The 25,124-nt window shown below is 41.1% G+C and overlaps 1 protein-coding gene and 1 long non-coding RNA gene across 2 annotated transcripts; one reads left to right on the forward strand and one right to left on the reverse strand.

Moving 5' to 3' along the window:
- Nucleotides 1-1,228: 1,228 nt before the first annotated feature.
- LOC118716286 lies at nt 1,229-3,357 on the reverse strand. The gene is made up of 2 exons (XR_004987105.1): nt 3,122-3,357; nt 1,229-1,869 (listed from the first exon to the last, which is right to left on the reverse strand). It is a non-coding gene; the product is annotated as an uncharacterized LOC118716286 (long non-coding RNA).
- Nucleotides 3,358-8,097: 4,740 nt separating this feature from the next.
- Nucleotides 8,098-24,033, forward strand: XPA (XPA, DNA damage recognition and repair factor). The gene is made up of 6 exons (XM_036433261.2): nt 8,098-8,326; nt 10,996-11,106; nt 11,882-11,987; nt 14,471-14,636; nt 16,597-16,714; nt 23,030-24,033. The coding sequence occupies exons 1-6, from the start codon at nt 8,104-8,106 to the stop codon at nt 23,176-23,178; spliced, it is 873 nt and encodes a 290-aa protein (XP_036289154.2). The 5' UTR covers nt 8,098-8,103; the 3' UTR covers nt 23,179-24,033.
- Nucleotides 24,034-25,124: the final 1,091 nt, after the last annotated feature.

A 25,124-nucleotide genomic window follows, 5' to 3' on the forward strand; every position in this document is an offset into this window, starting at 1 on the left:
GTGGTTAGAGTGTTGGCCTGCAGACTGAAGGATCACAGGTTCAATTCTGGTCAAGGGCATATGCCTGGGTTGTGGGCTGGATCCCCAGTAGGGGATGTGCAGGAGGCAGCCCATCCATGATTCTCTCTCATCATTGATGTTTCTACCTCTCTCTTCCCCTCTGAAATCAATAAAAATATATTTTTTAAAAAGATAACCTCAAAATATGCCATGAAGTAGGCATTAACACTCCTATTTAACACACGGGTAGGCCTGGGCTGGGACATCGGTGACTTGCCCAAGGCCACAGGGCCAGGAAATGCCATTCCTAGTCACTGTGCTGGGCTGCTGCCCAGAAGGAGAGGCACACGCAAGGTCTGCAAGAAGCTTCTTTCTTGACAGCCTTTATCCAGAAGAGGAATTGGGAAGCTGCAGTGCTCCCAGCCAGAGGAACAGTGTTCCCACCTGGGGATTCTCTGGGCCTTTCTCATGTGGTAAGGAGGTTCCAAGAGACTCAGGGATAAAGAAAACACATTTTCTACTCACAGATAACTCGCATCATGATTCACCGAATTCAACAGATGCTGTGCAATTAGTCCCTGGTGTGTGTGTGTGTGTGTGTGTGTGTGTGTGTGTACACACATACACATGCACACACAAATGAGTGAATGAATGATTGCATGAATGAATGAAGGCAGTGGCCCAGAGGCTGTAGTCTAGGGTTAGGACTAATGCAGAGGCTGGGTAGGTTGGAGTGGTCGGGCTGGTGTACTATAAAGTGATCAATTTTGACTTATTGTGAGAAATCTATTCCTAGTAGTGAGAGCAGTCCATAGACAGAGGGATCCTTTTCTGTGGGTGTGAGCTCCAATCCCAAAGACAAGCAAGCAGAGCTAGGAAGAACGCACAACAGAGATGTTGTATAGAGATTTCAATCAAGCGTGCATGTTGTTTTTTAAGTGTCAGTGTTAACATTTAGAAATTGGGAGGTTTTATATAAAAACCCATGTTTCTAGCTTCTCCTCTAACAAAATGGAAGGCTTAGCCTCATTGGACCTGCCTCAGCCTACTCACAGTTGCCTCCTCAGCTCCCTCGTTGCCCCGGCAACAAGGATGACTGGTGACACCATTTCTCATTGCACATATGCTGTATGTTTGTTTGTTTTTATTATAAAAACAAAAATAAAAACATTTTTTTCTTATTACATCTTTGTCAAAAAGGAAAAACAAAAGACCAAGTCATCTGTTGTAAGGAAAATTGATCTGACATATTTATCTGTGGAAGTGAAACTATTTCTGTACATTTAAAAGGCCAGTGCCCAACTAGCTTCACTTGTTTTCATTACAGGCTTGGGCCCCATGACAACTTGAATTTGCTTCCCTGTAGGGTCTTTGGTGCTTTCCTGTCCCAGAAGCGTGGACCTTGGGTCAGACTCTCATCCTGTTGCCACTTCTGTCTTCAGCTCCAGAGACGTGGGGCCACGAGAGAAGGCCGGGAGTATAGACCTGGGTCTGGTGACCTGAAGGGAGGAGACACCCTGCCCAGGGAGACCGCCCTGAATCTCCAGCTCAGTGAGAGCACAAAGGCTGCAGCCCGCCTCTGTGCCCTCTGCCCCGATCCTTTGGAGATTGGCACCTTGGCCATGAACCTTCTGAATTGGCCTTCCTCCCAGCACTTTCTTCCTGTGACAGGGTTCCTAGCCCCTCCCTCCAATCTGACCCCACCATGGCTCAAATTCTCCCAGCGGTGTCCAGAAGTGGGCACAAGCTCCAGATGTGGACTGAACAGCCCAAAAACATTGAGAAGAACACCTCCCTCAGCTCAGACACTGCTTTCATTCTTGAACAGGTCACTTAACATCTCCATGCCTTCGTTGTCTCATCTATAAACTGAGATGAGTGAAAATACCCATTAAGGAGTTATAAAAATGAGATAAATTTAAAATGCTTTTGAAACCACGAGCCCAATGTAAGTGTTTGCTATTGTTATTGTTACTGTTGTTATTGCAGTAAGTAATGGCTAAAGGCTGACAGCAGTGGAACAGGCTGTTCTGAAGTGGAGTACTCTTTCCCACGGCAGGTGTATAAGCAGAACCACGGTGGTGGTAGGGTTCAGCTTTGGACCTTGAATTTTCAGTGCTGGTGAAACATCCAACTAGGCTTAGTCAGTATTGTCATTCTATTTAATTCCACGGACATTCACTGAACAGCTACTCTGTGCCGGACATTGTACTAAGTCCCGGAGATGTGAGATAAATCAGACAGTCCCAGCTCTCAAGCACCTGAGAGTCTAGTAAGGATAGCAGGTGTGGTAAGTGCCACAGCACCAGCACGTATGAGGTTCACAGGCAGCCAGAGGAGGAAGTCAGGGCAGGCTTCTCGGAAGAGGCGGTAAGAAACAAGGTCCCCTGGGCTGTATTCAGGATCTGGGGAATGCAGGGTCTGGAAGAGCCAGGAGTGACAAAGGATTTTGGGTTCCAGCGCTGACAGTCTTTTTTTCCTAGGCCCTGTCCTTAGTTGAATCATTTGGGCCCTCCCACCCCTTATTACTTTTAGAAAGAAAGTCCTTGTGAGTCTTTAAGATGTTTCCTAAATCCCTTTGCACACATGCAGACATTTTATTGATCAAATTTCCAATATGACGTGTGTTTCTCTCCCCCCCTAACACCCCCCCCCCCTCCCTTAATCCCTTTGTCTTTTGGTTCACGGAGATTGAAATCTAAGTTTCTCCAGGAGTGTTTGCCTGGTCCATCACAGCCAAAAGGAACTGCATTTCCTGGATTACTAAATCAATACAGCTTAAGTCAACAGGATCAGACTAACTTCTGTGTTTCTGCATCCTTGTCCCAGACAGCTTCCCCCTCGGCGTGCTCCTTCTCACCAGATGTTCTCCTGTTATGAACTGAAGCCAGCTCTGTTCAAAGTGACCACATTAAGGGGTACAGCCCCAGGGAGTCAGGGTGAAAATGGAAATAAGAAAGAAAGCCACACACACACACGTACTATTTACTAGATAACAAAGACAAATACGCTCACATCCTGTCACCTTGGCATGAATAACCGCAGGAACGCTCTTAGACAGGAGGCCCTGTCAGGAAACACTGCCAAGTCTCTCCTTCCCCTCCCTGGCTTCCATTCTTACCTGCCTGCTGCTCTGCGGGCTTGGGTCAGGGCTTTCCATTCTTTCTGCTCTAGGTAAATCACCCCCTTTTCAGCTAGGATCACAGTTGGTCTGGGAGATGAGAGAGGTACAAAGCAGGAAGAGAGATGTAGTCACAGGTTTTCCCCGAGACTGTAAACGGGGAGAGGCAAGAATATATCCACTGGCCCATTCTCCTGTCTGTTTTCCTTTTGTGCCTTCCTGGTGATGACTCATGTCACTGCGCTCCGGGCAAGCCCTGCGGCCTCGGTCACCCTGGGACATGTACAGATCGGGGCATGCACTCTTTTTTCTTTCTCTAAAGGGGCCTCGTTGTAGCGTGGTTGAAGCGTCAGCGAACCATGCAGACCCAGTTACACGAAACTTTCTAACAAAGGCCAGGAAGCCAAAGGAGAGGGAGTTACCGATGAGAGGAGACCCAACAGGTTGTCAGGAGTTACGAAACACTGGGACTTGTACAGCATCTCAGCTGAGCTTTGTTGGAATGCTTTGTTGGGGAGGAGGCTCTCAAAAGGTTACTTTGGGGAAGAACGGTTACCTTTTCTTTAGAGAAATATTGCGTAGTCCCGGCGACTCTTAGAGCTGCGTAGAGTCTAAAAGGGTCACCTAGGGTTCTGGCTCTCAAATTTGGTGCCCATTAGAAGCATGTCGGGGTGAAGGGGTGAGGGTAGGGAGGGTACTTTACAGAATTCCGATGCCCAGATCCCATCCCTGACCAATGAAATTGGGATCTCTGGGGGGAGGAACTAAACATGCGCTGGCTCAACTTCTCCGATGCTTCCAGTGTGCTGCCAAGTTTGAGAACCTATGAGTGGGACTCTTACTATTCACTGTGGTTAGTGGAGCTACAGTATGCCAGGGAGCTTGTTAGCGATGCACATTCTTAAGGGTCCACCACAGACCTACTGAATCAGACTGCAGTTTAACAAGATCACCAGGTGACTTGTATGTGCTTAAAGTTTAAGAAGCAGTTACTTTTCTTTTCTTTTCTTTTTTTAATATATTTTATTGATTTTGTACAGAGAGGAAGGGAGAGAGATAGAAAGCTAGAAACATCTATGAGAGAGAGTCATCGATCAGCTGCCTCTTGCACACCCCTACTGGGGATATGCCCGCAACCAAGGTACATGCCCTTGACCGGAATCGAACCCGGGTCCCTTCAGTCCCCAAGCCGACACTATATCCATTGAGCCAAACCGGTCTCGGTGCAGTTACTTTTCTTGAAGCACTGGGAAATCTGGTAATACTGGACCCAAAATGTCTTGACAACTACCCATGGAATCTGTGTAGTAGCTGACTCATATTTATTTTATTTTAAAAAATATATATATTATTACTTTTTTACAGAGAGGAAGGGATAAAGAATTAGAAACATCGATGAGAGAGAAACATTGATCAGCTGCCTCCTGCACACCCCCTACTGGGGATGTGCCCACAACCAAGGTGCATACCCTTGATTGGAATCGAACCTGAAACCCTTCAGTTCGCAGGCCAAAACTCTGTCCACCGAGCCATATCAGCTAGGGCACTAGCTGACTCTTTTAAGAGGTGCCCTCACTCTAGTTTGCTCAAGTCCCACACCTGACCAGGTTCATTAACTTCCGCTATCGCCTGGGCCTGTTCACCACTATGTAGTTCCAGAACATTTTCATTACCCCCAAAACAAAAGCCTATATTCATGGGCAGTCATTCCCCAGTCCCCCCTTCCCTCAGCCCCTGGCAATCACTAATTGACTTTCTGTCACTTTGAGTTTTCTTATTCATATATTTCCTATAAAAGGAATGCATAATGTTTTCAAGGGTTATCCATGTTCTAACATGCATTGTACTCTCTTCCTTTTATGGCTGAATAATATTCCTTTGTATGGATATACCACATTTTGCTTATCCATCCACCATTTGATAGATATTAGGATAATTTCATACTTTTGGTTATTGTGAATAGTGCTGCTATGAACATTTATGTCTACGTTTTTGTTTGAACTCTATTGTCAATTCTTTTGGGTTTATACCCAGTTGTGAATTGCTGACTCATATAGTATTTCTATGTTTAACTTTTTTGAAGAATAGCCAAACTGTTTTATAGAGCAGCATTTTATATTCCCACCAACAATGTGTGAGGGTTCCAATTTCTCCACATCTTTGTCAATTTACTATTTTGTTTGTTGTTTTTTCTTAGTTCTAGTCATCTTATTGGGTGCAAAATGGTTTCTCATTGTGCTTTTGATTTACACTTCCCTAATAACTAAGATGAGTATCTTTTTATGTGTTCATCGGTTATTTATATACCAGAGGCCTGGTGCATGAAAATTCATGCCCTGGAGGGGGGAGTCTCTCAGCCCTGCCTGTCCCCCCTCACAGTCTGGGAGCCCTCAGGGGCAGGAGTGACCGGTGATCAGGGAAAGGAGATGCCTCCTTCACACCTCTCCTGCTGCCACTGCTGGCAGTGCAAGCCTCGGCCAGCACTAGTTACCTGAGCTTCAGGTGGCCCTGGGTGGCTGGGCAGCCGCCATCCAAGGCTTGCCTGTGCCTTAGGCCAGCCCTGGACAGGTAGGGGCTGAGGGGACTGGGAGACTCCAGAGGCAGGCACACAGAGAGGACGGGCCCGCCTGCCACCATCTTGTGGCTGTGGGCATTGCCATCTTTGAGAGTGTGGCAGTCAGTTAGCATATTCCCTCCTAATTTCTGTGGGCGCCACCATTTTTTCTATGGCTTGAGGGTCAATTAGCACATTCCCTCTTTATTAGATAGAATCTTCTTTAGAAAAATTTACTTGAGCTTTTTGCTCATTTAAAAACTGGGTTATTTGCCTTTTTGTTAGTGGGTTGAAACAGTTATTTATATAGGGTGTCCCCCAAAATGTATATATACTTTAATAGCTGATAACTTACTTAATTTTGAAAATGAAATGTATGTTAATAAACACTGACTTGATAATCATTCAAACTATTTTTGGGGACACCCTGTATATTCTGAATACTATCTCCTTTTCAGATATATGATTTGAAAATATTTTCTGCCATCCTGTAAGTTTCCTTTTCACTTTCTTGTTGGTGTTCTTTAATACCCATGTTTTCAACTTATCCAGCTTATAGGATTTTTTATTTCCTTGTTTGTGCTTTTGGTGGTACAAATAATTTGAGATTTTATTAAATGGACAAGATAAATAGAGAGAAAGAGGGATCTGAGGATAAAGGCAATAAGAATGGCTTGACATTTCTATCTCCAGTTCAACCATTAGATCTAAACATTTATCTGACATATATATTAGTTTTAACCCACCCGCCATATTCACCAGACCTTACTCCTTCAGATTACCACTTGTTTTGATCGATGGCATATGCATTTTCTGAGCAGCACTTTAAAATGTTATATTATTAGCCGAGACCAGTTTGGCTCAATGGATGGAGCATCGGCCTGGGGACTGAAGGGTCTCGGGTTCGATTCTGGTCAAGGGCATGTACCTTGGTTATGGGCATATCCCCAGTAGGGAGTGTGCAAGAGGCAGCTGATCGATGACTCTCTCTCATAGGTGTTTCTAGCTTTCTATCTCTCTCCCTTCCTCTCTGTAAAAAATCAATAAAATATATTTTAAAAAAATAAAATAAAATGTTATATTATTAACTGGTTAATAACTAATCCACACTATTAGCTGGTTAATAATTAATCCATATTATTAACCAGTTAATAATCTGCATTTTAAACCGGTTAATAGCTAATCTGCAATATTAACTGCTTAATAGTTAATCCACATTATTAACTGGGTAATGATTAATCTGCATTATTACGGTTAATAATGCTGATTTTGTAATAAAAGAAAACACGATAATTTTAAGAAAAACACAAATGTGCTTTATTCAAAGTAATGTCCATTGCTAGCTACACATCTCCCCCATCTTTCAGATAATTTGTGGATACTGTCCCAATATAACTTTTCTTGTTTTCAGGCAAACCATTCAGAGACCCAATTTTCCACTTCTTCCTACGTTTTAAAGGACTGCTCAGAAAGAGCATGTGCCATTGATCGGAACAAGTGGTCATCTGAAGGAGCAAGACAACAAAATAGCATACATATCAAATTGCATATATATCAACATATGTGTAACTCCATCTATTGAAAAAAAAAAAATCCGCATTGTTAACCGGTACACTTAGTATACCAGCTTTGGTACCAGGCGCTGCATTTGCCTGAGATCACACAGCAAGTGAGCATTGGAACGCAGGTGTTCTCATTTCAAACCTAAGTCTCTGTCCAAAGGCAAGTCAGATCACTCACCTCTGTCTGGGTCTCTCGATTGACACTACTATTATTACCAGCTGCTATCATTCTTGGACGCTTACTCTGTGCTAGGCATTGTGTTGAAAGTCTTTACATCTAATCTTCCCAACAACCAGGAAGTGGTTCCATGCTTATCCTAATTTTACTACTGAATTCAGGTTAAATACAATAACTTGTTCAAGCCGAAACCGGTTTGGCTCAGTGGTATAGCGTCGGTCTGCGGACTGAAGGGTCCCAGGTTTGATTCCGGTCAGGGGCATGTACGTTGGTTGCGGGCACATCCCCAGTAGGGGGCGTGCAAGAGGCAGCTGGTCGATGTTTCTCTCTCATCACGTTTCTAGCTCTCTCTCTCTCTCCCTTCCTCTCTGTAAAGAAATCAATAAAATATATTTTAAAAACAAAACAAAACAAAACAAAAACCCCAACCCCCCCCCCCCCCCCCCCAATAACTTGTTCAAGATCTCGTAAGATGGTGTCAGAGCAGGACTTAACCCAGGTCTGACTCCAAAGCCTGTATTCTAAACCACCAACCGAAACTGTCACTTTAAAGGTGACCAAGTCCACAAGAAACGATCTGGGTACCACTTTCCCCCCGGTCCCGCCCAGCGCGCAGACTCCGCCCGCTGCTCCTCCTTCCGCCCTCCCGGCGCGCAGGCGCGCTTCCCCTCCGAAGCTGCTCGGGCGCATGCGCGTGCGCGTGCGCAGAGGCTGGAGACTAGGTTCTCTGAGATTGGAGATGGCGGCGGCCGAGGACGCTTCGCCGCAGCCGGCGACTTCAGAGCAGCCGGCGGAGCTGCCTGCCTCCGTGCGGGCGAGCATCGAGCGGAAGCGGCAGCGGGCGCTAATGCTGCGCCAGGCCCGGCTGGCGGCCCGGCCCTACCCGGCGACGGCGGTTGCGGCTACCGGAGGTTTGGGTCCTGGCGGCGCTGCCCTTTCCCTCCGCTGGGGGTCCGGGGTCCGGGTCCCTTGAGTGGCGACGAGCCGCCTCGCGTCTGCGCGCACCCCCTCCCGCTGTCCTGGGTGCTGGGGGGTCCGCTCAGGGTCTGGTCGAAGCGAGCTGTCCCAGCCCTCAGGACGGTTCCGCGGTAGAACCCGGCTTCCCGACCCGCAGCCCCGGGCCGGCCTCGCTGCTCCCGGGCCGGCCTCGCTGCTCCCGGGCCGCCCGGCAGCGGTCTGGAGAGTGGGAAAGCCGCTGCCCCTTTCTGTTCTCTTCTTGCAGCTTCCAGGTGTGGTCCTTGTATAAAACTTTCAGACCTGCACCATGTCAGCGATCTGCACCTGCTCCCTCATACCTCAAGGGGCGGCTGAGGCACTTTCCGTACCCAGCCAAGGGCGCCAATAGGAGCAGACGGACATCAGCTACCTTCTTTGTGGGGCTAACAGAGTAGCACCTGTTGCGCTTCATATGTTTGAAATGAGCTCATTTGATTCTCAGAGCTAACCGGGCAAAGGATTAGGGGGAACGTTTGGAATCTGTTTTAATGAAGTGGTCATTGAGGACCAGAAAAGGAAAGAGGTTTGTTGGGGTTCATCCCAGCAAGTGCACAGGCTAATCAGCACTGGAACTGACATTGGGATCAGGTCCCCTCCGCCCCTCTAGCTGCCTCTGCTACACTAGGCATCTCTCGTGTTGGGCTTGAAGGTGCTCAGGCAAGTGCTGCTAGTGCCCGGCCTAGGGCCACTCAGTGAGAGGTACCAGGCATTCTGAGGCCAGAAGTTGTTTGTTTAAGAGATTTTAGGAAGGTCCAAAGCAGGTGCCCGGCCCTAGCCGGTTTGGCTCAGTGGATAGGGAGTGGCCTGCGGAATGAAAGGTCCCAGGTTCGATTCTGGCCAGTTGCTATCTGCCACACATATCTCAGCTGCAGGTTTGATCCCCGGCCCTGGGTTGCAAATGGGAGGCAACTAATCGACGTTCCTCTCATCCTGTTTCTCTCTCTATCTCTGTCTCTCCCCCTCCCTTCTACTCTCAAAATCAATGGAAAAATGTCCTTGGGTGGGGATTAACAACAACAAAAAGCATGAGCCAAGGCAGACCTTTCACACGGAAAAGCCACCTTGGGTGGGCTCAGAAGTTGTGTGGACAGGGCCTCAGAGTCACGAGGGCAGGTTAGACAGTATGAGCCAGGCTGATGGAGACTCAGCTATGGCTTGGGCCTGGAGGGTGGGGTTGAGGTCTCAGAAAAGAAACGATGGCTTCTGCTTTTTGTTGTTGTTGTTAATCCTCATGTAAAGATATTTTTCTATTGATTTTTAGGGAAAATGGAAGAGAGAGGGACAGACAGCGAGAAACAATGGGAGATACACATGGATTGATTACCTCCTACGCAGCCCTGACTAGAGCCCGGGCCTAGGCGGAGCCTGCATCCGAGGTACATGCCTTTGACCTGGACCCTTCAGTCCATGGGCCGAAGCTCTGTTCATTGAGCCAAACCCGCTGGGGCGCACTTCTGTCTGGCGGACAGCTGTTCCCCTGGCCCTGACCCTGATGCCAGACAATTCATTTCCTCCTTGTATGTCCCTGGTTCCTTTCAAGTTGCTGCCCTAGCACTGAAGCTCAGGGAGAATGAGTCCGAGTAAGTCTGTGCATGGGCCGTTTGAGAAGAATTGCCTGTGACTCCAGCAACCCTTCATCTTGTTCAGCCACAATCCCTGCTGGTTTTTACAGCCAAACGTTATGGGGACTTCTCTTCCTGGCACTATAACCCTAGGCTTGGGGGCATGGTGTGGGTCTGGGACCTCTCATTCCTAAGGGAGGACTTCCACAATTAAGATAATTTTTATCTGCTACACATGGGTGTGGGACCACCCTTTCTGAGTCTCTGCCCTCCTACCAGTGTCACATGGCTGCTGCTTGATTTCCATTCAGTTAGATTTTAGGCAATTCTGAATGATGGTTTTCCTATAGTTTAGTTGTAATTTTGATGTGTTTGTTGGGAGGATTCATGTACCAAATTTATCTACATCACCATCTTGACCAGAAGTCTCTAGGTGCTATTTATTATTTAGTTTTTAAATCTCACTTGAGGGATATGCCTTTATTGATTTTAATGATAGTGGCGGGGGGAGGGGGAAGAAAAAGAGAGAGGGGAAAAAACAACTTTGATATGAGAGAAACATTGATCTGTTGCCTCCTGTATGCCCCCTTCCTCCCCCCCTCCCCCCCCAAACTGGGGACTGAACCTTTTACCCTGGCATATGCCGAAACTGTGAATCAAATCTGAGACCTTTCAGAGTATGGAAGGATGCTCCAACCAACTTAGCCAGCCCCACTGGCCAGGGCCCTGGCTATTATTTCTAAATTGTAATTGTACATTCCTGTGCATGCTCTACATACACAATTAAATCATCTGTGAGTAAAGACTGTTTTACTTCTTCCTAACCTTTATGCCTGTTTTGTTGTCTTGTCATATTGCACTTGCTGGAACCTTTAATATAATGTTGGATAGAAGTGGTTATAGTGGACATTTCTTTGCTTGTTTGATATATATTAAATTTAAGGAAATTTTCTGTTTATGCAGAAGGGAGCATATGGGCTTACCTAGCTCATTTGTTGACCACTTTTACTTATTTCTCATAGGCATGACCAATATAAAAGCAGCCCCAAAGATAATTGATACACATGGAGGCTTCATTCTGGAAGAGGAAGGAGAAGAACAACATACAGTTGGAAAAGTTGTTCATCAACCAGGTAAAGTGTGTTTTCAGAAAATAGGAATCTAAGTGGGTCATTTAAAAAAATTATATTATTATTGATTTCAGAGAGGAAGGGAGAGAGAGATAGAAACATCAAAGATGAGCCCTAATCCGTTTGGCTTAGTGGATAGAGCATTGGCCTGCAGACTCAAGGGTCCCAGGTTTGATTCCGGTCAAGGGCATGTACCTTGGTTGCAGGCACATCCCCAGTAGGGGGTGTGTAGGAGGCAGCTGATTGATGTTTCTCTTTCATCGATGTTTCTCTCTCTCTCTCTTCTCTCTGTAAAAAAAAAAGAAAAAGAAAAAGAGAAACATCAAAGATGAGAAAGAATTATGATTGGCTGCCTCTTGCAGTGGGGATAGAACCCACAACTTGGACAGGTGCCCTGACTGGGAATCGAACCATGACCTCTTGAATTTCTAAGTAGACATTCAACCACTGAGCCACACCAGCCAGGCTAGCTTGGTAATTTTGAATAATTTGCATAATTCTTTGCAAATTGATGTTAAATAATTATCTTACACATGGATTGGGTTCAAAAATACTTGATGAATTGATAGGGATTTCCCCCCTGATGTTATTTCCTTTTTATTCTATCCTCTTAAAATTTTTTTTTTAAAGTAGATATAAGATTACTTAAAGTTTTATTTTGTCTTCTATGTAAATTTTGTCAGCCATAAAATACATGTCGAGAAGCTAATAAAGTAGAGGAAAATGTATTCCAGTCACAAAAAAAGAAAACTTAAAGAATTGATCTTCTTTTCTTTAGGACCTGTTATGGAATTTGATTATGCAATATGTGAAGAATGTAGTAGAGAATTTATGGATTCTTACCTTATGAGCCACTTTGATTTGCCAACTTGTGATAACTGCAGGTACTTACTTTATTTCAGACAATTTTCTCAATTGCTAAAATTGAATGTTTACATACAGGCATTTGGATTTAATATTTTTTTTAGTAATAATTTTTATTTGGAGAATTTCCTAACATTTCTATGGTTTCCATTTTGTCAAAGAAATAAAGGAAACCTGTGCTTATAAAAATTATATGTCACATAAATTGGAATGCCCTAGGTTCTGCCATAGATTATTTGTTTTTCTTTCTTTCTGATGGTTGGGGGTTTTTATTTTTTATTTTATTTTATTTTAATTTTAAAAATTTAATAAATCTTTATTGCTCAGATTATTATAATTGTTTCTCCTTTTCCCCCCCATAGCTTCCCTCCACCTGGTTCCCACCCCACCCTCTGCCCTTACCTCCTACCACTGTCCTCATCATAGGTGTACGCTTTTTGTCCAGTCTCTTCCTGCAGCCCACACCCCTTTCCTCCCAAGAATTTTCAGTCCACTCCCTTGATATGCCCCTGATTCTATTATATTCACCAGTTTATTCTGTTCATCAGATTTTTAATTCACTTGATTTTTAGGTTCACTTGTTGATATGTTATTTGTTGTTCATAATTTTTATCTTTACCTTTTTCTTCTTCCTCTTCTTAAAGAATTTCTTTCAGCATTTCATATAATACTGGTTTGGTGTTGATGAACTCTTTAGCTTTTTCTTATCTGTGAAGCTCTTTATCTGACCTTCAACTATGAATGATAAATTTGCTGGGTAGAACAATCTTCATTGTTTGTTTTTACTATTCATCACTTTGAATATTTCTTGCCACTCCCTTCTGGCCTGCATAGTTTCTGTTGAGAAATTAGCTGACAATCGTATGGGTGCTCCCTTGTAGGTAACTTACTGTTTTTCTCTTGCTGCTTTCAAGATTCTCTCTTTGTCTTTTGCCCTTGGCATTTTATTTATTTATTTATTTATTTTTTGCCCTTGGCATTTTAATTATGATGTGTCTTGGCGTGATCCTCTTTGGATTCCTTTTGTTTGGGGTTCTGTGCACTTCCTGGACTTGTAAGTATATTTCTTTCATCAGGTGGGGGAAGTTTTCAGTCAATTCTTCAGATAGGTTTTCAGTATCTGCTCTCTCTCTCTTCTTCTGAAACCCCCATAATTCTGATGTTGGTATGCTTGAAGTTGTCCCAGAGGCTTCTTACACTCTCTTCAAAATTTTGGACTCTTTTTTTCTTTTTTCTTTCCCGGTTGAGTGTTTTTTGCTTCTTTGTATTTCAAATCTTTGATTTGATTCTTGCATTCCTTTAGTTGGGTCTCTGTATAATATTTTTTATTTTAGTCAGTGTATGTTTAATTTCTAGTTGGTCCTTTTCATATCCTCGAAGGTCTCACTGAATTTATCAGCCATTTCTAGGAAATTCTTGATAGGCCAGTGGACTGTGACAAAATACCATGGCCTGGGCGAGTCTGTTTTGAAGAAGTGGCGTTAGAAGTAGTTTAAGTTTAAAAAATTTGGCTCTCAAAAGAAACTTCAATCGTTGTATTATTGATATTTGGCTCTGTGGACTAATGAGTTTGCCGACCACTGCCTTAGGAGTTGCTGCCTCGCTCTGATTCATCTCATCACTGCTCACCATCACTCACTCTGAGCTTTCTAGCCACAGGTGGCCCTCTTGCTGTGAGCTCCAGTTGCTGAGCAAATCTTGTCTTGGAGCCTTTGCGTTTGCTCTTCTCTCTGCTAGGAATGTTTTTTCTCTGGTTATTCAGAGTGTTCTGCCTTCTTAAGGGCTCTACTCAAGAGTCCTGTATCAGTGACTTTCTCTGATACCCACTCTATGTGAAAATCCTTTTTCTACCCTCTTATATTTCTTCATAGCACTTTTAACTGTCACTGTGTTTGCTTGTTGATTGTCTTTTCCTTTACTGGGATGTAAACTTTATGAAAACAAGGCTTTGTTTTATTCTTTGCTGTATTCCTCATGCTTCAGACAATACCTGGCATGTAGATAGGGAACAAATGAATGAGAAGAACTATGTAATGGACTGTCTCCATTTTTGCCTTGACTTTGAAAAGCTCAGAGCCAACTGGACACTTAACTGTGTTGGGGCAGGTGGAACTTCCATATTTATTTTCCTTATTGCCTGTCCATCCTGACTTCATGCTTTAATTTATATTTTCTTATTTATTGAGTCTTAGTTCTCATTTATATTTGCTATACTCCAATGAGTTATTTAAAAATCTGTGGAAAAGAGGGACTTTAAGTAGAAAAGGAATTCTTAACATTTTCAATAATATGGATTTGTTGCTAATATAGGGTCTCAGAATATGTAAAGGATAAACCATTTTTTTCTGTTAGAATTTTTGTGCTGCCAATTTGACCATGAGAGCTGCAGGAAAAAGTATTTCATATGTTCCTTTTGGTATGTATATCCTAGGTTGTTGGGCTCTTTGAAAACATAATTTATATTAAATAACTAACATATATAATGGATTTAATTTGTTTTCAGAGATGCTGATGATAAACACAAACTTATAACTAAAACAGAAGCAAAACAAGAATACCTTCTGAAAGACTGTGATTTAGAAAAAAGAGAACCACCTCTTAAATTTATTGTGAAGAAGAATCCTCGTCATTCACAGTGGGGTGATATGAAACTCTACTTAAAATTACAGGTCTCTAATGAGTAATATTCATTTTATTCCTGGGACAGGTTAAGTTTTAACAAGCAACTAGTTCTAATTAGTTTAGTTTTTGCTTTTAGAATTAAAAAGATACTTTGCATTTTGCTTTGCATATGAATCACAGTTACTCAAAATGACAATAGCATGTTTTCTTATTTTGCTTTTTGGTGCAGCACTTTGAAGCAATGTATTATCATTGAGTAATGTTAGGAGTACAGTTGGGAAACTAAAAAAGCTTGGAATGAGAGGCAGACCCTGTATTCCTGCTGCCCTCTGACCCAAAAGTCTTTTTTTTAAAATTCAGGAATTTCACAAATGCCTAAAATCTAACTCTATTTGGGAAATACTCATCTGAAACCCTGTGAGGTGTCCATGTAACTAGTATGTTCCAGAGCAGATTTTCTCAACTCCTTTTGCTGCCATTGTTTCAGGTGTGCCAAGATAGTGAATACTCTTAGTTCCTGGGCTGCGATAGTGCCTAGGCTGGGTGCCTCGGGTCACAAGCAGCCTCTTGTATGTACCCCAGAATGGTACAGTACTGTAGTATTCTTTTTGAGGCATTAATTTAGAGCAATATGAATTAAAATATACTAGAAAATCCTAGTATCTTTAAATAAAATTAAGCCACATGTAAAACCAAACATACATTGAATTTCATTCAATATAAGACAACTATCGATTAGAAAATTTACTATTATTTTATGTACTATCAGAAATTAAAAAGTGCTCATTAAACAATATTTTTATTGATATCAGAGAGAGGAAGGGAGAGGGACAGATAGAAACATCAATGATGAGAGAATCATCATTTGGCTGCCTCCTGCACGGCCCCTACTGGGGATCGAGCTCGCAACCCAAGTACGTGCCCTGACGGAATCGAACCTTGACCTCTTGGTTTATAGGACCAAGCTCAACCACTAAGCCATGCTGGCTGGGCCTGAACCACTTTTGACTCAGAATTGTTCAAGTACTGTTAGCATGTTGGTGATGCAACAATTTTAGAGGGTTAATTGTGAAAAATGTGATGTTTTGGAATGTTTAAAATAAGAGTATATGTTTTATGTTAAGAAATTTGAATTTGGCTACATTGATTGATATTTTGGTCCCCTTAACATATTTTGAGAGAGATAGTGAGCATAATTCTCAGTGTATATATTATTCTAAATATGAATAAATTTTATAAAGAGTAAAGATACATAACCTAAAGTATTAAGAGTAGAATAAAGACTTTTCGGTCCTTTAGCTACCATAGATTTAAAAAAATGCATATTCTGCCGAACTGGTTTGGTTCAATGGATAGAGCATCGGTCTGCTGACTGAAAGGTCCCAGGTTCGATTCCAGTCAAGGGCATGTTCATTGGTTGCGGGCACACCCCCAGTAGGGGGTGTGCAAGAGGCAGCTGGTCGATGTTTCTCTCTCTATCTCTCTCTCTTCTTCTCTGGAAAATCAATAAAAAATATTTTAAAAAAATGCATATTCTAAAGATCAGAGGTTAGTCAAATGATGGAAAAACTATTATTGATTCACGAGAGGAGTGGTAGTGATTGATTTCCTGAGGTGGGAAATTTTTGGAGGTTACCTCCTACTTAGATCTGATGTGACTAATTGATAAGTAAATTTTGGGGGGTGAGCTTATCAAAACTCATTAGAACCCTGATTTATATGTCCTTACGTTGATTCAAGTGAAAAAGCCGAGTGAGTCAGAGAAACAGTTATAGTCTTAGGATAACTTTCCTATTTATAATCAAGATTAGCATACATTTCCTGAGGTTCTCAGAGGTTTAGATAGAGGCATTTATAGAGTTGTTTTTTATCAATATTTAAAATTTCAAATAAATATAAAATTGTACTTGAGTTAGATCATTCTTCGGTGCCTGTGGATTTAATAATTATAACTATAATTTGCAACTCTGAATCACAACTAATTTAAATATGAATTCTGTATTATAGATTGTGAAGAGGGCTCTAGAAGTTTGGGGTAGTCAGGAAGCATTAGAAGAAGCGAAGGAAGTTCGACAGAAAAACCGAGAGAAAATGAAACAGAAGAAGTTTGATAAAAAAGTAAAAGGTAAGTGGGTATATTTATATCCTAAAGGACTATGTTTTTTCCTGTTTAAAGATGTAATGTCACCAATAGATTGGAATACTAATATGTCATATGTACATTGAAGAAAAAAGACTTAAAATAATGCTCTTAGAAGGTGGGTGTGTGGCATTCTTGAGTCCAAGCCTCACAATATTGCAATTCTAAAAAGCATGTAAACCCTCATTTTAATGTGAATCATGTATCCCTGGTCAAAGATTTGGCAACAGTTCAATCTTTATAACTCAAAAAGAGTTATTAAAAGCAAATATATTGATTAACAAGCCTCTTAATTGCTGAAAATGAAAAAATTATGGTTAAGTCCTATCTAATTTGGCAGTTAGAAGGAACCTATCTAATATCAGCTAGTTTAATCCCTTTTATCATATATATAAAAGGCTAATATGCTAAGTGTTCCTCTGCCCGTCTGACCAGTCGCTATGACATGCACTGACCACCAGAGGGCAGATGCTCAATGCAGGAGCTACTGAGCTGCATTAACTTGGCAGCGACAGTTCTCGGCTGATGCACCTCGAACCCAGAGAGGAGGGAGCCTGATTCCTTTGGGGCTGTGCGATTCCACCTTCGGCCGTGGGTAATGTTGCTGGGGCACTGTCAGCCCCAAACCTGTTTACTGCACACTTGATATTTGCCGTCCACCCCTGTGTGATAGCAACTTTGCAGGGTGCTTTCTTGCACTCCGGGACCCCTTAGGGGATGTCAGAGAGCCTGTTTCCGCCCGATTTGTTGATGATAGCCATTCTAACAGGTGAGATGGTACCTCATTTTTGTTTTGATTTGCATCTCTTGGATGATTAGTGACTTAGAACATGTTTTCATATTCCTTCTTGGCCTTTCAAAAGGTGTCTATTTAAGGCCTTTGCCCATATTTTTATTGGATTGTTTATCTTTTTAAGTTGTATGAGTTCCCTATAAATTTGGAGATTAGGCCCTTATTGGATATAATATTGGCAAATATGTTCTTCCATGCAGTGGGCTTTCTTGTTTTGTTAATGGTTTCTTTTGTTGTATAGAAGCTTTTTATTTTGATATAGTCCCATTTGTTTATTTTCTCCTTAGTTTCAATTGCCCTAGGACCGTGGTGGCTCTTTGGCCCCTTGAGTGTGGCTCTTCCACAAAATAACACGGCCTGGGAGAGTCTATTTTGAAGAAGTGGCGTTAGAAGAAGTTTAAGTTTATAAAATTTGGCTCTCAAAAGAAATTTCAATAGTTGTACTGTTGATATTTGGCTCTGTTGACTAATGAGTTTGCCAACCACTGCTCTAGTCCCACCTTGCGAGAGTTTTTATCAAGAAAGGGTGTTGGATTTTGTCAAATGCTTTTTCTATTGTACATCAATTGATATGATTATATGGTTTTTATCCCTTAATTTGTGATGTATTTTGTTTATTGATTTGCAGTTATTGTACCATCCTTGCATCTCGGCCCTGGTGTATAATGCAATGCTGGATTTTATTTGCTAGAATTTTGTTGAGGATTTTGGCATCTATGTTCATGGGGGATATTGGCCTGTAATTCTCTTTCTTTGTAGTGTCCTTATCTGGTTTTGGGATTAGGGTAATGCTGGCTTCATAGAAAGAGGTTGGAAGTGTTCCTTCCTCTTGAATTCTTTGGAATAGCCCGAGGAGGACAGGTTTTCGTTCATTCAAAGAAGAATGGTAAAGTTTAGTAAAACTCATTTAAACAAGGGAAAACTTGTTTTGGTAAAAAGTATAAACAGACCCGAAGGATACCAGTAGCAAGTATTTTAACACCGTAAACCACTCTATGTTTGACTTGTTCCCTCTCATTCCCCCTCCAAGGTTTCCTCAGCTCCCAAGTCTTAACTCTTCCTCCCCTCTTGTCTCAGACCTTTCTGCCTTCTCTTCTCATTCTCAGCAGTAGGTAGTTGATTTCTACTTTCCAAAGTTTTAAGTTGCTTAAATAAAGTAATGTTAAAGCTTCATTAATAAAAACATATTAATCTTTATTTAAACAAGTTTTTATTTCACCATATGTTGTTTGCCATATATGCTTTTTTCTCTCCTTCACATATGTATTTTGCTGAACTATTTAAGAATTACTTGTAGACACTGTAATTTTTATCGAGTATGTCAACATGTTCTCTCCTAAAAACAATGACATTCTCTGCATAACTAAAAACAATCACACCCATAAATTTATCATTAATATAACGCTAGTGTATTTATCCCCCCCCCTCCCCCCCTCGTAGTTCCAATGCCTTTACCAGCTTTTTAGGAGCCATTCAAAGATGATGCATATCTATAGTCTTAGTTTCTCAGCCTTTTTATCTTTCATGATATTGACATTTTTTAAAACTAAGAGTTGACTATTTTATTTTTACATTTCACAATACAAATAACATAAACCGATAGAGGCTCCCTCTCTTAAGAGTCCAGGCCATCTGGTGTGTGGAATGCCCCTCTATTTGGGTTTATTCGCAGTTTGTTTCCTCATAGATTCAGGTGGAGCGGTTTTGGTAGGAACGCTTCCTAGGTGATGTATATCCTGTCAGCACACATACCAGATCTCTGAGAGTGCTCCTCAGTTTGATTGATTGGTTAAGGCAGCGTCAGCCTGATTTCTTCAGCCACCCTTTCTCTACTTTTTGACACTTTGTGAACATCTTGTTCCTTAAATTTCACTCAGTGGTTTTAGTACACGGGAATGATTCTTTCCTGAGTCAGTTATTGTTAGGGTGCATGTACTAGTAAATGGCGATTTTCTATTTGTTATTCTTTCTATAATTGCTATTTGACTTCTTTTGGAAAGAAGCATCTTTAGTACCATTTGAATTCATGGATTCTTATTCTCAAACCAGTGTTATAATCCATATTTCTATCATTTATTTTGATGCTTACTGTCTCAAATTTGGCCAGTGAAAGCTCCTTCAAGCTAGCTGTTGTCTTTTTTTTTTTTTTTTTTAAAGAGCCTTTGAGGGAAGTTTTATATATATATATATATATATATATATATATATATATATATATATACACACACACACACACACACACACACACACACACACACACACATACATACATATATATATTTGTATATATGTATATATTTTATTTATTTTTTACAGAGAGGAAGGGAGAGGGACAGTGGGACAGGGAGTTAGAAACATTGATGAGAGGAACATCGATCAGCTGCCTCCTGCACACCCTCTACTGGGGATGTGCCTGCAACCAAAGTACATGCCCTTGACAGGAATTGAACCTGGGACCCTTGAGTCTGCAGGCTGACGCTCTGTCCACTGAGCCAAACCGGTTTCGGCAAGCTAGCTTCTGTCTTTTTATTTGTAATAATTTCAAACTTACATAAAATTATAAGAATAGTACAAAGGATACCCATATATTCTTTACCCCATTTTACCTAATCTTAACACTTTGCCATTTGTTTCATTATTTACATTCTATACCCGTTCTTTTCTATACCCTTTGGGTAGGTTGTATACATCATCACTCTTTACTCTTAAATTCTATACCGTATTACTTAATAGGAATGTCCTCTTAAAAAATCAAAGTATAATATTGATATTTTAATCTAATCTGCCATCCATATTCTAGTTTTGTTAGCTGACCCAATAATGTCCTGTATGATTTTTTGTTCTAGCATCAGGTATCGGCTTTAGGTACCATGTCTTTCTAAATTTTTTTATTCTACACTATTTCCACAGCCTTTATCCTTTATGACAGTGTCATTTTGAAGTGTTTCATTTGGGACTTTTCTGATTTGCCCTGATGGTTAGATTCTGGTTATACATTTCAGGGATAGCACATAAACGATGTGTCTTTCTCAGGGCATCACGTTTGGAGGCATGGTGGAGGTTTTATTTTTGAGGTGATAAGCATAAACAAAGAAATAAAATGGTAAGATTAGCACATGTCTTAACACTTCCCTCTAGAGTTTAGCAACTATCCATGGATGGTTCTTGCCTGAGCCAGTCTTGAGTATTATGATTACAAAAATTTTCTAACTTTAGCACTCCCTCTGCATTTAACCAGCGTCCTTTCCCCCATTTATTATTGGTAGGGGTTAATTCCTGTTCTTCACAATAGGTTCATTTCTGTCAATTATTTTGGTGCTCAAATTTTAATCCTCACCTGAGGTATGTTTTTATCTGGGGGGGGGGGGGGGAGAAAAACATTGATTAGTTGCCTCCCATATGGGCTCGGACACCAGGGGATTGAACCAGTAACTTAGCCATGTGTCCTGACTGGCAACCTTTTGATATATGGGGTGGCACTACAACTGAGTCACCTGGCCAGGGCAGAAGTACCTTCAGACTAGCTCTGAGTCCTTTTGGCATGTCTTCATCATTTATTGAGGACTCCTTTCTGCTTTCTACACAGAACACATGTATATTTTTTATATTTTTATGTTTGTCCATATACACACACATAAAAATTAAAACCTTGAGTTCACACTGATAAACCCCATTCAATAAAAAAGGTTTAGGGTTCATCCTATTTTCCTGACAGGGAGAACCCCGATTCCCATTACCCTTACTATAGTTAGCTGGTGAATGTCCCTGTAACTGATCTCCCATCACTGCTGCCACCTCCTCTGTAGGGAGATCCTCCTTACCTTTCTTGGGCTGCCCCACCCCACCATAGATGCCTGCGTTACTTGCTCCACTTAATAATGGTTTTAGGACTGGATTGTTCCAGGAAGGAAAAGAAGGGCAAGAAAATGACAAACATCAGTTTTTTAGTATTTCCTTATTTTCCACCATATTTTCCTAGAAATATCTAGTAAATACTAAAGGTATGACCGATCATGCCTACTAAGCTAGATTTTGGTTAAGTATTCTTTTAGTGTTAATACTTCTCTCTCCCTAAATTCACATAATGCTCAAATTTAGGCAGAGGTTAGCTTAGCAGTGATTGGGATGCAGTCAGATTTTGAGGGATTTTCTGTGGGGCCGTGAAGGAAAAGTGGCCAGGATACCTTACATCAGAACAAAGCTGAAAAGCAGGTATTGGTATTCAAACAGGAAACATTTTCCTGTCATGTGAAACCATGAAGCAGCTGTGAAGTTCTGGTTAGTTTATTATTTCAATTTTTTATAAGCTGGCCTAAGAAAAAAATAATAAAAAGCCTAGAGGACATTTCAGATGTCTAGAAAAATTAGGGTTCTTCAAAGTATGATATAACAGTAATCAAGCTTAGATTTTGGATGAACATGAACTATCTTAAGGTGTGCATGCTGAAGCTTAAACATCGTTTCAGATCAAGTGCTTTTCATACAGGAGGTATGAAAAGGCAGCACAGCTGTGGTTAAGAACACGTACCTGAGCTAGATTGTGCCTCTGCCTTCAACTAGCTGTTTGACCTATGACACGCTGTGCCTTAAGTTTTCTCATCTATAAAATTGGGATAATAGTTGTACTTATTTCAAAGGATCGGGAGGATTAAGTGTATTTTATACAGTGCATAGAGCAGTGCCTGATACATAGCTCTATATGTTTGCTTATCCTCACGATATGATAAAGGCTGAAAATACAAAGACTCAGGTAGTATTTTGATTGCTTATTACAGATTTAAAAAGGAGTCAAGAAAATGTGTGATCACTTGGTACATGTTGATCTTTATGGTTGACATAAAAGATAACTACCATACTCTCCCTTAGGTTGTGCTTCTCAGTGCTGGGCTTGATGGATCATTGGTTAGAATAGAAAAAAAGTGAACAATTACTGTTGCTTTTTGTTCATTTAACTAGAAACTGAAGTTATTTGCTTAATTTCAAAGTGGGAAGAGGAAGAGACAGACTCCCCTTTGCTGCTGTAGCATCCTGTCTCCCATAGTCAGTTGCTTGAACAAATCCTCTTCTTTCACTCATTTTAATTTGCTTTTGCTATCCCTCTAACCCACACACTCCATTTCTGAATCTAGTTCATACTACTCCAATGGCATGAATGACTTGACAGGTCAACTTGAAGGTTGTATAATCAATTTTGATTTGTTAAAGTTAAGGCAAACCATACATTCCTACACACCTGATAGATTTCAGCTGAATAGCATTATTGGAAAACTGGCATTTTACCCAGCTGGTGTATGGCTCAGTGGTGGTGTTGACCTGTGAACCAGAAAGTCATAGTTTGATTCCAGGTCAGGGCACATGAGGACTGTGGGCTTGATCCCCAGTGTGGGGCATACAGGAGGTAGCCTCTCAGTGATTCTCTCTTATTGATATTTCTCTCTCCCTCTCTGAAATCAATAAAAATATATTAAACACACACACAACCTGTTTTTCCCCTCTTCTCCCTTTAGAATTACGGCGAGCAGTAAGAAGCAGTGTATGGAAAAAGGAAATGGTTGCTCACCAACATGAGTATGGACAAGAAGAAAACCTAGAAGATGACATGTATCGGAAGATTTGTACTGTATGTGGCCATGAACTGACGTATGAGAAGATGTGATTTTTAGTTAAATGATCTGTTTCAGAGTTTTAGGTTTAGATACAAGAAATTTACATTGATCTTATTCAAAATTCACACAAAAAATACCTTTAGAGGTGAAATAGTTGTGTAAGTAATGCTTCAGTACTAAGTATGTATGTTATCGCTTAAGAGCAAGTGTCAGCTCAGGTCTGCAAGTCTGCTTGTGGGCTAAATACTGGGTCTAATAATTTTTTTCTGGTACAGGGATGGGAGCTTAGTGGTACAGTACGTTTAAAAATGTTAAGTGAGAGCTAAAGTTGAGAAATAAGAAACCAAGGTAAACCTTCGATTGGGGTAGGAGGATGAGTTTTAGTAAAGGCAAAAGCTGGCTGTTGTATTAGATTCTTATTCCAAGAAACAACAGGGATGGTGGTAAACCCTGCCAAGTCAGCGAGAAAGGAGCTGTTACTGGGACAAGTCCTGGTTAATAATAGGAAAAAAGAATGAGCTGTAGGCGCCTGACCATGTATTCTCTATTTGTAGGGTTTACTATAGGCCCTAATAGTCATTAGATAGCTCTGTTCAAACCTGGATTAAAATGGAGAAACAGCAAGGAAGGTAATTACAGTAAGTTTATCATATCTTGCTAACATTTACTGAGCACTTAAGTGCCAGGAAACCATTATGCTAGGTGCCTTATAGATAACCTAATTTTATCCTGGGAGGGAGGGAAGACAGCTTGCTTCTCTGTTTATTTAGCACTTGGAAAGGAAATGATAATAAAAAACCTGACAAAGGCAAAAGTCAAAACAAAACAAGTTAAACCCAAAGAGGGTTGACTGTAATTACTCATTATTCTCTTTATAAGTATTCAATACAGAAATGCTAAATATATATTTTTGTGTTGATTTTTTAAAATATGCTATGCTAAATATTTCAGCTCAATAAAAATTCTGAACGGGCAGAAGACCTTTCTGGGACCAAAAGAAAAAAAACAAACAAAACGCTTCCAGCTTGATGACAACAGAGTAACTAGGAGTTCAGGCTGCTGACAACAGCATTACTGCGTTGGGATAAGGAGCTATTGAGCCACTTGGATTTAGTTCAGATTTCACTTACTAGCTATGGATCTTGGGTAAGTTACTCCAGGGGCTGTTTTTATCTGGGCATAGTAACACATCTCTTCAACTTGTGAGGATTGAATATGGTGAATCTCTAGAACGTGGAACATAACAGCTTCTCGTTAATGAGACATATTGTCATCAAGACCAATAGTTATAAATTTGTCTAGCTGAGATATAGTTCTAGTCACTGTTTGCCTTCATTTTAAGACAATCCTGGTATCCAGATACTAATGATAGCCAGGTCTGCTCTGGTTAGGCTGGCAAGTTCACTACTAAATACTCTTATAGTAAAAGCAAACTTATCTTCATAGGAACTGCTTCCTGAGTAATTCCTGGGAAATTTAGAATCAGGGAAAACCAAAGTATATGTTCACTTTGGCATCTGAGTAGACTATATTGTATAGTTACTAAATGTATGGTAAACCAAAGAGATCATATATTAATGAGAATGCTTAATGCATTGTAAATTTATGATCCTATGTTGCACAAATGCTTAAATACTACCATTTGTGTGTGTGTGTGTGTGTTATAGATTTCAGACAAGAAGGGAGAGGGAGAAACAGAAACATCAATGAAGAGAGGGAATCATTGATCAGCTGCCTCCTGTATGCCCACTACTGGGGATTGAGCCTGCAACCTGGGCATGTGCCCTTGGCTGGAATTGAACCTGGGACCCTTCAGTCTGCGGCCGACGCTCTATCTACTGAGCAAAACCAGCTAGGGCTAGTTGTGGGATTTTATTGGTAAATTTTTTCTAAGGTTTAATGAAAAAGTGTAAAAATGCTAGAAATATGAAATGCTAGATAATACCTTAAACTTATGTTATTTTACAGTGCAGTCTCATTTATTATCCTAGTTATA

Source organism: Pipistrellus kuhlii, unplaced genomic scaffold, assembly GCF_014108245.1.
Source record: "Pipistrellus kuhlii isolate mPipKuh1 unplaced genomic scaffold, mPipKuh1.p scaffold_m20_p_12, whole genome shotgun sequence".
NCBI lineage: Eukaryota > Metazoa > Chordata > Mammalia > Chiroptera > Vespertilionidae > Pipistrellus > Pipistrellus kuhlii.

Excerpts from the sequence above, each read along its gene's own strand:
- XPA (XM_036433261.2), top strand. The coding sequence starts at position 8,104 with ATGCGCGTGCGCGTGCGCAGAGGCTGGAGACTAGGTTCTCTGAGATTG. Across the intron at positions 8,327-10,995 it reads GGCGGTTGCGGCTACCGGAG|GCATGACCAATATAAAAGCA; the intron begins GTTTGGGTCCTG and ends TATTTCTCATAG. Across the intron at positions 11,988-14,470 it reads CCAACTTGTGATAACTGCAG|AGATGCTGATGATAAACACA; the intron begins GTACTTACTTTA and ends ATTTGTTTTCAG.